This window comes from Engystomops pustulosus, chromosome 3 (assembly GCF_040894005.1).
Source record: "Engystomops pustulosus chromosome 3, aEngPut4.maternal, whole genome shotgun sequence".
NCBI classification, from domain to species: Eukaryota; Metazoa; Chordata; class Amphibia; order Anura; family Leptodactylidae; genus Engystomops; species Engystomops pustulosus.
Window position 1 is genome coordinate 200,071,681 of NC_092413.1, and position 15,093 is coordinate 200,086,773.

The 15,093-nt window shown below is 43.1% G+C and overlaps 1 protein-coding gene across 1 annotated transcript; it reads left to right on the forward strand.

Annotated features, from left to right (window-relative positions):
- Positions 1-1,932: 1,932 nt before the first annotated feature.
- SLC66A3 (solute carrier family 66 member 3) lies at positions 1,933-10,574 on the forward strand. Its single transcript, XM_072143589.1, has 7 exons — positions 1,933-2,231; positions 3,000-3,082; positions 5,205-5,274; positions 5,390-5,447; positions 6,144-6,264; positions 7,484-7,525; positions 8,366-10,574. Exons 1-7 carry the CDS (start codon positions 2,083-2,085, stop codon positions 8,464-8,466), a joined length of 624 nt encoding a protein of 207 aa, XP_071999690.1. The 5' UTR covers positions 1,933-2,082; the 3' UTR covers positions 8,467-10,574.
- Positions 10,575-15,093: the final 4,519 nt, after the last annotated feature.

Sequence of the window (15,093 nt, forward strand, 5' to 3'; positions counted from 1 at the left end):
TAGAGGAGCTGAGAAGATTGTACATAGTGTCCTATCTGCGGGTAGCACATCATAGAGCAGGAGGAGCTGAGCAGATTGTACATAGTGTCCTATCTGCAGACAGCAGGTTATAGAGCAGGAGGAGCTGAGCAGATTGTAAATATTGTCCTATCTGCATGCAGCAAGTTATATATCAGGAGGAGCTGAGCAGATTGTAAATATGTCCTATCTGCAGGTACCATGTTATAGAGCAGGAGGAGCTGAGCATATTGTAAGTATGTCCTATCTGCAGGCAGCATGTTATAGAACAGGAGGAGCTGAGCAGATAGTAAATAGTGTCCTATCTGCAGGCAACATGTTATAGAGCAGGAGGAGCTGAGCAGATTGTAAATAGTGTCCTATCTGCATGTAGCATGTTATAGAGCAGGGGGAGCCGAGGGGGTTGTACACAGTGACCTATCTGCAAACAGCATGTTATAGAGCTAGAGGAGCTGAGAAGATTGTACATAGTGTCCTATCTGCAGGTAGCACGTTATAGAGCAGGATGAGTGAAGCAGATTGTACATAGTGTCCTATCTACAGGCAGCCTGTTATAGAGCAGGAGGGGCTGAGCAGAATGTTAATATGTCCTATCTGCAGGTAGCATGTTATAGAGCAGGAGGAGCTGAACAGATTGTAAATAGTGTCCTATCTTCAGGCAGCATGTTATAGAGCAGGAGGAGCTGAGCATATTGTATATAGTGTCCTATCTGCAGACAGCATGTTATATACAAGGAGGAACTGAGCAGATTGTAAATACTGTTCTATCTTCAGGCAGCATGTAATACAGCAGGAGGAGCTGAGCAGATTGTACATGTTGTCCTATCTGCAGGCAGCATGTTAGAGAGCAGGAGGAGCTGAGCAGATTGTAAATAGTGCCCTATCTTCAGGCAGCATGTTATAGAGCAGGAGGAGCTGAGCAGATTGTATATAGTCTCCTATCTGTAGGCAGCATGTTATACAGCAGGAGGAGCTGAGCAGATTGTAAACAGTGTCCTATCTGCAGGCAGCATGTTATAGAGCAGGAGGAGCTGAGCATATTGTATATAGTGTCCTATCTGCAGACAGAATGTTATATACAAGGAGGAGCTGAGCAGATTGTAAATACTGTCCTATCTTCAGGCAGCATGTAATACAGCAGGAGGAGCTGTGCAGATTGTACATATTGTCCTATCTGCAGGCAGTGTTAGAGAGCAGGAGGAGCTGAGCAGATTGTAAATAGCCTCCTATCTGCAGACAGCATGTTATACAGCAGGAGGAGCTGAGCAGATTGTAAAAAGTGTCCTATCTGCAGGTAGCATGTTATAGAGCAGGAGGAGCTGAGCAGATTGTAAATAGTCTCCTATCTGCAGGCAGCATGTTATAGAGCAGGAGGAGCTGAGCATATTGTATATAGTGTCCTATCTGCAGACAGCATGTTATATACAAGGAGGAGCTGAGCAGATTGTAAATACTGTCCTATCTTCAGGCAGCATGTAATACAGCAGGAGGAGCTGTGCAGATTGTACATAGTGTCCTATCTGCAGGCAGCATGTTAGAGAGCAGGAGGAGCTGAGCAGATTGTAAATAGTCTCCTATCTGCAGACAGCATGTTATACAGCAGGAGGAGCTGAGCAGATTGTAAAAAGTGTCCTATCTGCTGGTAGCATGTTATAGAGCAGGAGGAGCTGAGCAGATTGTAAATAGTCTCCTATCTGCAGGCAGCATGTTATAGAGCAGGAGGAGCTGAGCAGATTGTACATAGTGTCCTATCTGCAGACAGTCCTATCTGTGGTGGTCCACTAAGGGGATTAAAACAAGTAGTGTAGCTTCATATATGTAATTTACACTGCTGTGCTGAGTGGGACACAACTTTTGCCCCCTGACCGTGTAATAATATCATCCATCCTGTTAAAGTTCTCCTCATGTCTTCCCCTGCAGCAGCTTCTCATCCTCCTCATCCTCATTGTTATATTAGGGAGGAGCCGCCATTTCCCTCCCCTCAGTGACATGGAGGAAGAGGAAATGAGATCTTCCCCAGTGACACAGTTCAAAACTTCACCTCATCACAACTGAGGGAACAACATGGAGCTGCAGACAGAGCTGCTGGTGTTTGCTAACTGGAGCACGCTGGTGGTGTGCATGGTGCTGAAGTTCCCTCAGATCCTGTCAGTGATGGCGGCCAAGTCTGCTGAGGGACTGAGTCTGAACAGTGTCCTACTGGAGGTGACCGGGTAAGATGTGAACTCAGACCTGCTTCGGGTATTACCGTAACTATTACTGCTATTACTCCGTACCCATTAACCCTCCATGACTCCCAACACTTTAATCCGTCTACTTATTAACCCTTTAAACAGGTTCCCACACACTCATCGCTGTGAACGTAGCTTACTAACCATCTAATCTGCTTAATTTCCGCCATTTCGGAGCCCTCCTATCACTCTGTGTTGTGATGTCCCTCTGTTATTCATCCTGGAAATATATCCCTGTATAACCTTCATATCGGGTAGTAAAGGTCCTGTGTAAGTTTCGGGTGTGTGTATTTGGCTTCCAGCTGATACAGGTAACTTCGCGTTATACACGTCACCCAGGGGCAAGCACCAAATTCCTCCAAAACTAATAAACAGGGAGAACTATGGCAGAACTGGACACGTGTATGTAAGTATGTACCCTGGGGCGCTTCCTGAGGATGTCTATCTGTCTAATAGAGGAGATTCCTGAATATCCACCTATTACCAGAATTCATGCGTTTATCTGCCATGTTAGGGAATTGCTATATATGCAATTTTCTGTTGCATAAACTATACAATACCTCAAACCTCCACCTCTTCCTTCTCCAGACCGGACTTCTAATACCATATAATATGCATATCCCGCTCCCCCTTCCTTATAGGATCATTTTTCAATGCTATATTCTCACGGTCTGCTCCACAGACATTACAGCGTTAATGAGATTTTAGAAATTTTCAGACCCTACTTACATGTCTCACATCTCTTTCCAGGTTTCTCGTATTCCTGAGGTACCAGATGTATTATGACTATCCCATGGAAACGTATCTCGAGTATCCGATCCTGATAGCTCAAGGTAAGGGAAATCCCAAAAAAAACTCGGAATGATTTCCTAATTTGTCAACCTCGGATCAGGACCCTGGACTCTCTGTATTGATGATATCTGACCATATATATGGTCTTCTAACAACGGATCACCAGGTCCAACTATACCTACTTATATGTCATTTTGATGCCTATGTTGCTGTATATATCTGTGGAATTTTCTTAAAGGGAATCTCCACTTCCTCCACCGAATGTTATAATCAGCTGCTGGCACCTTGTAGAGAATTGGTCTATAATTTCCCCCGTACCTTTATTATTTCTGTCCATTATGCCCAATATTTCCAGGATTTTCCCACTTTGATCTGTATGCTAATGAGGCAGCTGAATATGGGGCGTGTCCTCAGGCTATTCCTGCCTGGGCCACTCCTCTCTACTTCCAATGTCTCCTCATACTTCTCACAAGAGATCTCCTGCTTACTTGACAGATAGGGTAATGGTCCAGGCAGGAATATTAGTTCCACCAACTGCCTCATTAGCATACGGATTAAACTGGGAAATTCTTTGACATGGCATAACGGATAGAAATAATAATGGCATGTTTGAAATCCCAGCGTATTTCTCTACAACTCGCTGCCAGCAGATTATAATAGTTGGTCGAGGTGGAATATTCCCTTAAAGGATGTTTCCATACCATCACTTTGATATCTTGAACAGGATCTGTGTTATCGCTAGGTAAGATAAGCAAAATCAGATACCAAGGGGTCTCATCCAGTGCTTGGTGGTAGACTCTCCTCCAACGATGTGCACTGAATCTAGTTTTGAACACTGTGTAGTGGACAAAAGCGGTACTGCAGTCTTAGAGACAGTTCACACCTTACATTTAGCAGTTTCCATATTTTGAAAATAACAGATTGTAGATTAAACGGATGACTGGATGGATCCATCAACAGCAAAGTATCCGTTCTGGGAAGGGGTTGATCAAGAGTGGCCGGGGACGGGCATAAAAAAATAAATACTTACCTCATCCGGCACTCCCAGGGTCCCTCCGTCCCGTGCCCCTGTTTGTTTTGCTGGAGCTTCAGAGGCTTTTACGTGGTCTCCTTCTGCCTGCTGTAATCTCACACAGAGGAAGAGGGAAGTGCTCCTTGCACTCTTGTAACAGCCTGTGAAGCTGCAGCACAGAGGGGCACTGGTAACACCCCCAAATCCTTCTTGCTCATAAGCATAATTTTAAAAGTTGTTTTTAGAAGGAAGGAGGTCATGGATAACAAATATAAGGAGATTACCACAGTCCTAGTTCCTGGATCTATGAGTAAGGCTACATTCACACTACCGTGTGGGGGACGTCTATACGGCCGACATACGTCCCCCATAGACGGCAATGGGTGCACGGCGCTCCCTACGGGAGCGGTACGGTGCAGCATTACTTTATTAAAAGGGGGGGGGGCTCCTCTGGACATTACTTTATAAAGGGGGGGCTCCGCTGGACATTACTTTATAAAGGGGGGGCTCCGCTGGACATTACTTTATAAAGGGGGGGGCTCCGCTGGACATTACTTTATAGGGGGGGGGGGCTCCGCTGGACATTTCTTTATAAAGGGGGGGCTCTGCTGGACATTACTTTATAAGGGGGGGCTCTGCTGGACATTACTTTATAAAGGGGGGGGCTCTGCTGGACATTACTTTATAAAGGGGGGGGCTCTGCTGGACATTACTTTATAAAGGGGGGGGCTCTGCTGGACATTACTTTATAAAGGGGGGGGGCTCTGCTGGACATTACTTTATAAAGGGGGGGGGCTCTGCTGGACATTACTTTATAAAGGGGGGGGGCTCTGCTGGACATTACTTTATAAAGGGGGGGCTCTGCAGGACATTACTTTATAAAGGGGGGGGCTCTGCAGGACATTACTTTATAAAGGGGGGGGCTCTGCTGGACATTACTTTATAAAGGGGGGGGCTCTGCTGGACATTACTTTATAAAGGGGGGGGGGCTCTGCTGGACATTACTTTATAAAGGGGGGGGGGCTCTGCTGGACATTACTTCATAAATGGTGGATTAGGGCAGGACTGTAAGATCCTCCTGATGGGATGGGAAGTCCTGGAGACCAGTCCTGGTAGAAGTATAACTCCCATCATCCTCTTGTGTGTTGCAGACGCTGTGCTTGTACTCTTCATCCTGTATTACAGCGGCAGTATGCGGAGCGCCTTGTCCTACTCCGGGATGTATCCTTTATCTGAGCCTAAATCCTGAGCGTGTGAATGTGGCCATATGATACATCAGGGCAGGGGCCCCGCGTCTCATTAAGGGATTGTTTGGAAATCTTAACTTGCACATTAGGTTTTTTGGTCTCTGGAACATTTTGGTGCTGAAGAAATGGATCATAGACGTGGCCCTGGTGAGTATCATCTCTTATCGGACTACCCCCAATACATCATATGCCATAAGTGTCACATAAATACTGGTCCTGCCTATGGGACTTGCAGCTACTAACACACACAAAGATATGTGTTTAGAATGTATTTCACCTTGTACTAATCCAACTAAGGACAAATCTTTGTTTGTGTGAGTTGTTCTTAGCAGCTGGACTGTGAAAAAATGCATTCCAGGATTGTAGCCTTGGACTTGTTGCACTGGTGTGTGAGACCTCTTCACAGCACAACCTCTCCTCATTGCTTCTGTTTAGATATTATGTGAGGGGCTGGGAATCCGTTTGCATGCAGAGCTCAAATAACATAAGCAGTGTGAGGACATCCCTCCAGTGCTTCAAGTCAAGCTACAATCCTGGAATATAAATACAGTTTTTTCACACTCCTGTTGCTACTAACAACATATGCAAATATATATGTTAAGATGGATTAGTACAAGGTGAAATCCATTCTAACGTAATGTTTGGATGTCAGCCATAACTACACTATTCATTCCAATACAGAGTATAGGGAAGCACAGCCCAGGAGGGAACAGCTACAACACCAGATGAAATCAAATGGGATTTCTGTATCTATATAGTAGCAGTATATACACTTATGGCATAGGATACCTTATATACTTGTGACTAGTTCCTCTGACTGCTGTATCTTATCTCTTCTCGCAGAATTTATGTACTTTGATAAGTGCATCCAGCAAGTTCCTCCAGCTGCAGCATCTCTGGCGCACACAGGACTCGGGCCAGGCCAGTGCACTGACATGGGCCATGGCCACGTACACCTGTGTTAGTAAGTACCATTCATTATAAGGTAGATTCTGATGATATGTTTATAACATTGCGCTCCCAGGCCATCAAAGGAAATCTACCATCAAAATTCTGCATGATAAACCAGATCCAGGCACCGTGACTGCGGTAATCTTTTTATATTTGTTATCCGTGGCCTCCTTCCTTCTAAAATCCAACTTTTATAATTATGCTAATGAGTAAGAGCCCATCTGTGCTATAGCTTCACAGACTGTTACACTGCGCAGAAGTATTTCCTTCCCCAAAGTGTGAGATTAGATCAGGCAGAGGGGAGGGGAGTGTAACAGTTTTGGAAACTACAGCATGGAGGAGCTATGGTAACACCTCCAAACCCTTCTGGCTCATTAGCATAATTATAAAAGTTTATTTTAGAAGGAATGGGTCCATGGATAACAAAGATTACCACAGTCGCGGTGTCTGGATCTATGATTAATGTCCCTGGATTATCATTATGGATTTTGATGGTGGATTTCCTTTGAAGTTTAGTAAATACCTGGAATCACTTGGAAAATAATGATTTTATGAGTGTTGGAAACCTTCTGAAAAAAATGTATTTAATAGTTTTTTTTCCCCTTGGTTATTAAAAATTTGTTATATTTTCAGGTAGCAATTTTCTTTGATTTTATTTTTTTTGTATTTTTTTTGTTTACAATCTGCCACTAGTTGCAGACATATATGGAGCAGGTACATCCAGTAATACATGGTGGGTGTGAGGTTTCAGGATTGTAGCTTCTCGAAGTGCACAGGGGGCGTGTCCTCACACTGCTGTGCTCTTGGCTCTCTATATGGAAATGCTGCACTGTTTTTCTGTATATAAATATCATATACCATAGCAGAGGGCAGGGTGGTGAAACAGTCAAATACCAAGAGCACAGCAGTGTGAGGAGACTCCTCAATGCTCCAAGTACAACTACAATTATTTTTCACAGTCCTGCTGCTACCAACAAAACACACACAAGAGTATGATTATGCAGTCTTCCTTTTTATAGACGGATGTAGAGCATAGAGGTGCAGGCAGCAGCAGCACAGACATCTAGGTGAAGGAGTTGCACAAATACTACATTAGCGAAATGATGGGATATATTTAATCACATTTTTATGAAACATTTTACACCATCTCCACCAATGCAGCGGTGCCCAGAGGAGGCCAAATGACATGAATCCAGTGGAAATCTTCTAAAAGTTTTTTTCTTTACTTTCAGCGAGGATATTTACAACATGGATGACCACGGGAGACATTGCAGGTAAGTCACAGGAGCGGAGAGTCACTAAATATTCTGGGTTACTACATATGAATTTATGGGATTTTCATACAACCTCCTTGTATCCCAAAAATTTTATTGGTTTGGCACACCACCAGACGGAGATTCAAGGCGATGTCCTCTGTGACCACACAGGTGCACGAGCCATCAGTATCACAGGGCGTAATAAGAGCCACGTGATAATGCACCTGTGTGACATCACATGACCATGGTCATATTTCCGTCCACTGGAAGTAAACATAGAAGCTTTCTATAGCAGGACAGCAAGCAGAGATCTAGAAAACTGTGAGGAATTGATACAAAAAGTATATGGGTAAATGGTGTAACTTTTTCATACACTAAGAATATCAGTTAGTTGCTAAAAGTGGACAGCCCCTTTAAGGGAATTTTTGTGATCTTGGAGCCTTCAGTGAACTTTCCATACATCTTTTCTGAAAAAGAGGCTTTAAATCCGAGGTGTAGAGCGAGGGGTGAGCCTAAACTTTCAGTTGCCTGAGGCGAGCTATAGAGCGCCTCCCCCTCTGTCCCATCCAGTAGTTATATCTCAGGAGAATTTTTTTAGGAAGTGGGTTCTCTACGCAGTGTCTCGCGCCCATACTGACCTCAAGTGTGATGAGACTCTATTTTTAAGTGTCAGGTCCTGCTTTGTAGCAGGTGATTCTGCTCCTTATGCCGCCCCACATCTTGCTGCAGGTGGTGCCGCCTGAGGCAAGAGGCTCAACTCACCTCATGGCTGGTTCACCCCTCTGTAGAGTTCAAGTCATTTGTTTATCTTGTAACACAACCACTTTCTGTAATAAAATGATCCATTTCTCCTTTCAGTTCTGGTGAGGTTCATTGTAATGTTAATCCTGAACTGCTGGGTCGTGATCACCATCGTGAAATATAGGAAGAAGCCCGAGGACAAGAAGAAGGAGGACTGAGGCGTCACATGCCCTTACACGGACCTCTCCCCTATAGGGACCGGTTATGTCTGTAATGGGGTCATGCACCGTACAACCAAAGGTTTATCTGTTATCTGTTACCAGTTGCTTGGATTTGATGTTACTACGTTTATGTAGACAAAGTGTTTTGCATTGTACATTGCCTTTGATGAACCTCTCTATTCCCCCGTAGGGAAACGGCTTACATAGCAATTCCTTAAATATCCTCAAAATCAATATCCATGTGAAGTACAGTTGTGTCCTCCTAAATCTTTCCAGAGTCTAATACTATCAAACACATAAGCTGCTGATCACAACACATAGATCCAGAACAAGGTAGAGGAGGACACATCTGTACGAGAACAATCCAGTGTCCCAAAAATCTTCTATGGAGGCCCACAAAGGGTTTCCATCATGGCTTCCTACAGAAGACCTGAGAGGAGGCAATATGGCCGGCTATGGGTCTACAATACACAGACAATGATAGGTCAGGGATTTTTAGTTCATTATTTTAACATCTCCTTCTCTCTCCCCCCACAGACTACTGTACAGGGGATATGTGATGTGTATATGTGGTGGTGGGTGGTCCAGGAGATGGGTTACATATACATGTGGTGATGGGGAGTATAGGAGGTGGGTTACATGTATATGTGGTGATGGGGAGTATAGGAGATGGGTTACATATACATGTGGTGATGGGGAGTATAGGAGGTGGGTTACATGTACATGTGGTGATGGGGAGTATAGGGGGTGGGTTACATGTACATGTGGTGATGGGGAGTATAGGAGGTGGGTTACATGTATATGTGGTGGTGGGTGGTCCAGGACGTGGGTTACATGTATATCTGGTGCTTGGGTGTGGGGAATCTTACATTTGTAAAAGTTTTATTTCAAAGGGAACCTGTCATCTGGTTTTCACCATTAAACCTAGTGACAGGTTCCTGCAGCAGTCTGCTTTGTAAAAAAAAACCCCATAGCTCAGATTTAGATAAAAATCATTTTAGAAAAAAAGTTTCGGCAAGCCATGTGGTGTGTCTTCTCTTCAGCCAAGTCACCATGTGATACAGCACAGCTCCCTCATCCCCCCTCCCTCATAAATGAGGTAGTCGAGAGAGAATGGACTTGGCTGTGTGTGACTCGCTGAAGAGAATTCCTTAGGGAGATAAGGGAATCATTCTGCTGAAGAGAAGACACACCCCTGTAACTTACCAAGGTGCCAGCAACAATTTTTTTTAAGTGATTTTAGCTAGTACTGATTTATGGATTTTAATACACAAAAAAAAAAATTGAGGCACAGTATAAAGATTTCTATGGGGAACTGTTATTAGGTTTAATGGTGAAAGCTTGATGACAGGTTCCCTTTTAAGCTTTTTAATCCTAAATACGTATAAGGGACCCTGTCCTAGACTTTTCTCCCATTGAGGTAGGGGAATGGAATATAATTCTAGAATTTTGTTTTAATGTAAAATCTCGGCTGTCTACATATATAATAAAAAAACTCATCCAAATTCATGTAAAAATGAGCAGAGAAAAGTCAGATTTTACTGAAGATGAGTCAAGTTTAGAGGCTGCATGGGCGGTGTCACTCCAGATGCCTATCAATACAACTCAAACAATAAATTACCTGCCCCAGCAGCCAAGTAATGTGTATGGTGACCTAAGACTTGGGGCAGATTGACATATTCATGGCTCATCCATTGATGTAGTATCTTTAAACTGAACATCATTTCACTTGTGGGAACAAGCCTGGAAAGACTGTAGTCATATTCCAGGATCCAGACCCCGTGTTTTTCGAGGAAACCGATCCTTGATCCCTATACATTCCAATTTACTTGAAGCACAGGAGGTCCTGGATGGACATACAGACGTACAATGCGGCTGGTCACAGCTTGTTTGCACTATATAAAGATTTTATTTTTGCAGTTTTAATAGGCTTTTACGTGTTAAAATTCTTGTTATTCCTTGTTCAGCTGATTTCTATAGGTTTCCATTATCTTCTCTTCTATGCACGTTGCTCTTTAGCTCCCAGATTTTGATACAAAACTCAGGCCGACTACTGGATGTGACGGAATTGGAGATAAATAAATAAAATGAAACCTATTAATTCCTAGTGTTGTATTTATTTATTCATGTGAAAAAACTGTGCATGGCTGGAAGACGTCTTTACAGAAAGAGCAGTGATGCTGCATGAACACTAAGGCAGGCTAGCCCATTATTCAGTAAATAAAACTAGTCCCCAGTTCTAGTGAACCCTAAGGGATAAGATTGCTATTCCTTATCCTATGGAGGCAGACTGTAATAGAGAGGCGGCATATATCCCTTATCCTATGGAGGCAGACTGTAATAGAGAGGCGGCATATATCCCCTATCCTATGGAGGCAGACTGTAATAGAGAGGCGGCATATATCCCCTATCCTGTGGAGGTAGACTGTAATGAGGCAATATATATCCTATATCCTGTGAAGGCAGACCTTAATAGAGAGGCATTATATATCCCCTATCCCGTGGAGGCAGGCCCTAAAAGAGAGGCAGTGTATATATATAACCTATCCTGTGGAGGCAGACTAAGAGAGGCAGTATATATCCTATATCCTGTGAAGGCAGACCGTAATAGAGAGGCGATACTGTATATATATCCCCTATCCTGTGAAGGCAGACCGTAATAGAAAGGCAATATATATTCCCTATCCTGTGGAAGCAGACCGTAATAGGGAGGCCCATATATATCGCCTAACTTGTGGGGGCAGAATATACTAGAGAAGCAGAATATTCTCAATATAATGAAATACTTTACATGTGAATTGCAGTATATTGTGTTCAGACCTACTGGAATGCAAGTACCCTAGGTAGAGTGAAATAACAAAAAAAAAAAGGGGGTTATGAAAATTCAAAAATCACCCCATCTCTGGAAAACACACAAAAATAAACTGATAATAATCATAAACACATTGCAAATGTTCAAAACTTTTATCCAATGCCATTAACAATCCCTCCTAATGGACGCTTTTTTTGCTATTTAAGAAATTTAAGAAAAAAATTGTCCAAAAAGTTGTACAGTTGTCCAAATGAGAGCAATATGTCATCCCGCACACTTTGCCGAGCTCCGTACTCAAAGGTCCACGGACCCTTAGTTAATGAGCCCCAGAGCCCCAGTTTTTGCTGCATATCTTGGCTTTGATCGTCACTCCCAGTCACATCATCGCGGAGTGCCGATCTGTCTCCGTGAAAGCCTCAGGTCTTTGTAAGACCCAAGGCTGTATGATTTCTGGCTATTTGTTACAATGTGCCAGTGGCACAGTGTAATAAATTTGTAGTAAAATCCCCATATACTGCCAGACTGTATGCTAGGATCAGACAGACAACCTGATATAAATGTAAAAATCATCAACAAGTCAGGTCCCGCCGCATCCCAAAATTTCCGATGTAATAAAATATAATACTGGTTATTCTAGGAGTTTACTCCTGTGAAAGAAAATAGCGCCAAAAATAAAAAAATACACTTTTTGCCTTTTTGTAAACATTCTATAAAAAGTGATCAAAAGGCCGTACAGTCCTCAAAATTATAGCATTTAAAACATCATGTAAACTCGCAAGAAATGACACCACCCACAGCTCCGGAAACCGAAGTGTGAAAAAGTTATTAGCGCCAGAAGACAGCAAAATGAAGATTCTTTTTGTACAGGAGGTTCTAATTTTTGTAAAACCTGTATAAATTTTGTATCCCTGTGATCGCACCGACCCGAAGAATTTAGTAGACCTGTCTGTCATTTGGTGCGCACAGTGAAAGCCGTAAAATCCAAGCCCACAAGAAAACATCGCAAATTCATTTTCCCACCAATTTCATTGCTTTTCGAATTTTTTTCCCGCTTCCCAGCCATGGAATATTAACCGGTTAAGGACCGGGCCATTTCCCGTTTTTTCATTTCCATTTTTCACTCCCCACCTTCAAAAATCTATAACTTTTTTATTTTTACACGTAAAAAGCTGTGTGATGGCTCATTTTTTGCGTAACAAATTGCACTTCATAGTGATTGCATTGAATATTCCATGCCATGTACTGGGAAGCGGGAAAAAAATTCCAAATACAGTGAAAATGGTGAAAAAACACATTTCTGTCGTATTCTTGTGGGCTTGGATATTACGGCTTTCACTTCACGCCACAAATGACGCATCTGATTTATTCTTTGGGTCGGTACGATCACAGGGATACCAAATTTGTATAGGTTTTATAATGTTTTCATACATTTACAAAAATTAAAACCTCGTGAACCAAAATTTTTTTTCTTGTGCTTATAACTTTTCCATACTTCGTTGTATGCAGTTGAGGGTGGTGTCATCTTTTGCGACTTTTGATGATGTTTTCAATGATATTATTTTTAGGACTGTATGACCTTTTGATCACTTTTTATAGAATTGAAAATTTTTTTTTAAATGGCAAAAAAGTGCCAGTTTTGACTTTGGACGCGATTTTCCGTTACGGGGTTAAACGCAGTGAAAAACCGTTATCATATTTTGATAGATCGGCATTTTCGGACGCGGCGATACCTAATGCGTTTATGATTTCTACTGTTTATTTATATTTATATCAGTTCTAGGGAAAGGGGGGTGATTAGAATTTTTAGGTTTTTTTATTATATATATATATTTTTTTTTACTTTTTTTTAATTTTTATTTTTACCATTTTTCAGACTCCCTAGGGTACTTTAACCCTAGGTTGTCTGATCGATCCTACCATATACTGCCATACTACAGTATGGCAGTATATGGCGATTTTACTCCTCATACATTACAATGTGCTGATAGCACATTGTAATGAATGGGTTAACCCGAAGTAGCTTCGGGTCTTCGTGAGACCCGAAGCTACCATGGCGACGGATCGCCGCTCCCCGATGACATCACGGGGAGCGGCGATCCTCGGAAAGATGGCGGCGCCCATCAGCAAGCGATCAGCAAGAAAACACCCGCGATCGGTGCCGGCACCGATCGCGGGTGTTACCGGTAAGCCTTTGCGGCAATATGCAGCAGAGACTTAACGGCTATGGAGAGGGCTCGGCCCGCGAGCCCTCTCCATGCATCGGAATGCGACCGCCGCCGTGAATACACGGCGGGCGGTCGCGAACCGGTTAAATACCGTCACTATGAAGTACAATTTATCACGCAAAAAACAAGGCCCAACAAAGCTCTACACATGCAAAAATAGAAGTTATAGAGTTTTGATGGTGGGGAGTAAAAAATTAAAACTCAAAAACTTGACCTGTCATTCAAAATTTCGGCACTAGGAGCTGCTTACTAAACTAAGCAGCTCCTAGTGCTTGAACAAACGCCGCAGTGTTAGAAGGATAGCGTTACTGGAAACCTCCGGTAACGCTATCTAACACTGCGGCGGGGTACAGTGTAATCATCGGACCACTCGCAAAGCGGTTCGATGTATTCATGAGGGGGAGGTCCGAGGTGCTGCCTCTTCCCCGGACCGCCCCGCTCTCTTCATGCCCCACGCCCCAACCCCGCTTCCTACATTGTACCCCACCGCAGTGTTAGTGGAGGCTTCCGGAATTTTGGGCGACAGGTCCTCTTTAAAAAGGTCTTAGCGTTAATGGTATTATAAAACTATATAAATCTGGCATCTCCGAGATTGTACTGAACCAAAGAAATACTGTGCATGTCATCTGAGAGCGTGGAAATGAATGGAACAAAAGACACGTTTAATGATTTACTAATTAAGAAATAATAGATTCAACTTAACTGGTTTAGTAAAAGCGCCATGAGCTGTAACACATGGAATCTTCAACTATTAATGTGTCCGAGACAAAAGTCCCAAGACTCATAACTGAAGAGTATAGACCTCTAGACAGCATTATAGACCAGGAACAGAGGCGCCAGGTCATTGCCACATTTATCGTTCAACGTCTGGCTGGTAGACCAAGGTCAATCAAGCTCCTTCTGTTGACCCCCTAAACTTGGTACATAAGGTCCGATAGAACGTATGACGACAATTCATCATATTCATCTGGTGATCCCTCCGCGCCACCTCTCGATAATTCCACTTTGCATTGTTAAACTGGTGGAGGGCTACGTCTGTGGTGATTGGTAGTGGAATCGTGATCCATCACTTCAACGATTCTGGTGCTCTCAGTTTGCAACAAACAGGGCTGGCTTCAGCACCAGGCAAACCCAGAGCTGCTGGCGGGGCCCTGCAGCCGAATCTCAGTCCCCAGCAGCGCAGCATATATAATAGAAACACGATGGGGCTGTATATAAATAAACTATAATGATATGGCTGCTTGGGAATGATAATCCAGGGAATATTTTAATTAGTTTATACATTTTTAATGCCGCCACGTGAGTGCATGGCAAAGGGGCCCACTGAGGTCCTGTTGCCCAGGGGGCTTCTGAAACCTTGGTAGCAAATATGTGATAACTGGAACGTCAATGAACAGGAGGCATCTCACTAGAATTGATCTGATTTTTGAGGTTTCATGTGGCTCCAAAAATTTGCTTATAATCTGAAATTTTATACCCCTCCTATATGTCACAGATTGGTGCCAGATGTTTGATAATTTCCTCATTGGCGATAGTCACTGCTTCCTTGATTTGCATAACGTTATGGCATATTCTTTTTGGTGCTGC

What these genes read in the sequence shown, in the direction of transcription:
- SLC66A3 (XM_072143589.1), top strand. Translation starts at nt 2,083, where the DNA reads ATGGAGCTGCAGACAGAGCTGCTGGTGTTTGCTAACTGGAGCACGCTG. An exon ending in TCCGATCCTGATAGCTCAAG is followed by an intron (nt 3,083 to 5,204) that starts GTAAGGGAAATC and finishes TGTGTGTTGCAG; the next exon opens with ACGCTGTGCTTGTACTCTTC. An exon ending in GACCACGGGAGACATTGCAG is followed by an intron (nt 7,526 to 8,365) that starts GTAAGTCACAGG and finishes TTCTCCTTTCAG; the next exon opens with TTCTGGTGAGGTTCATTGTA.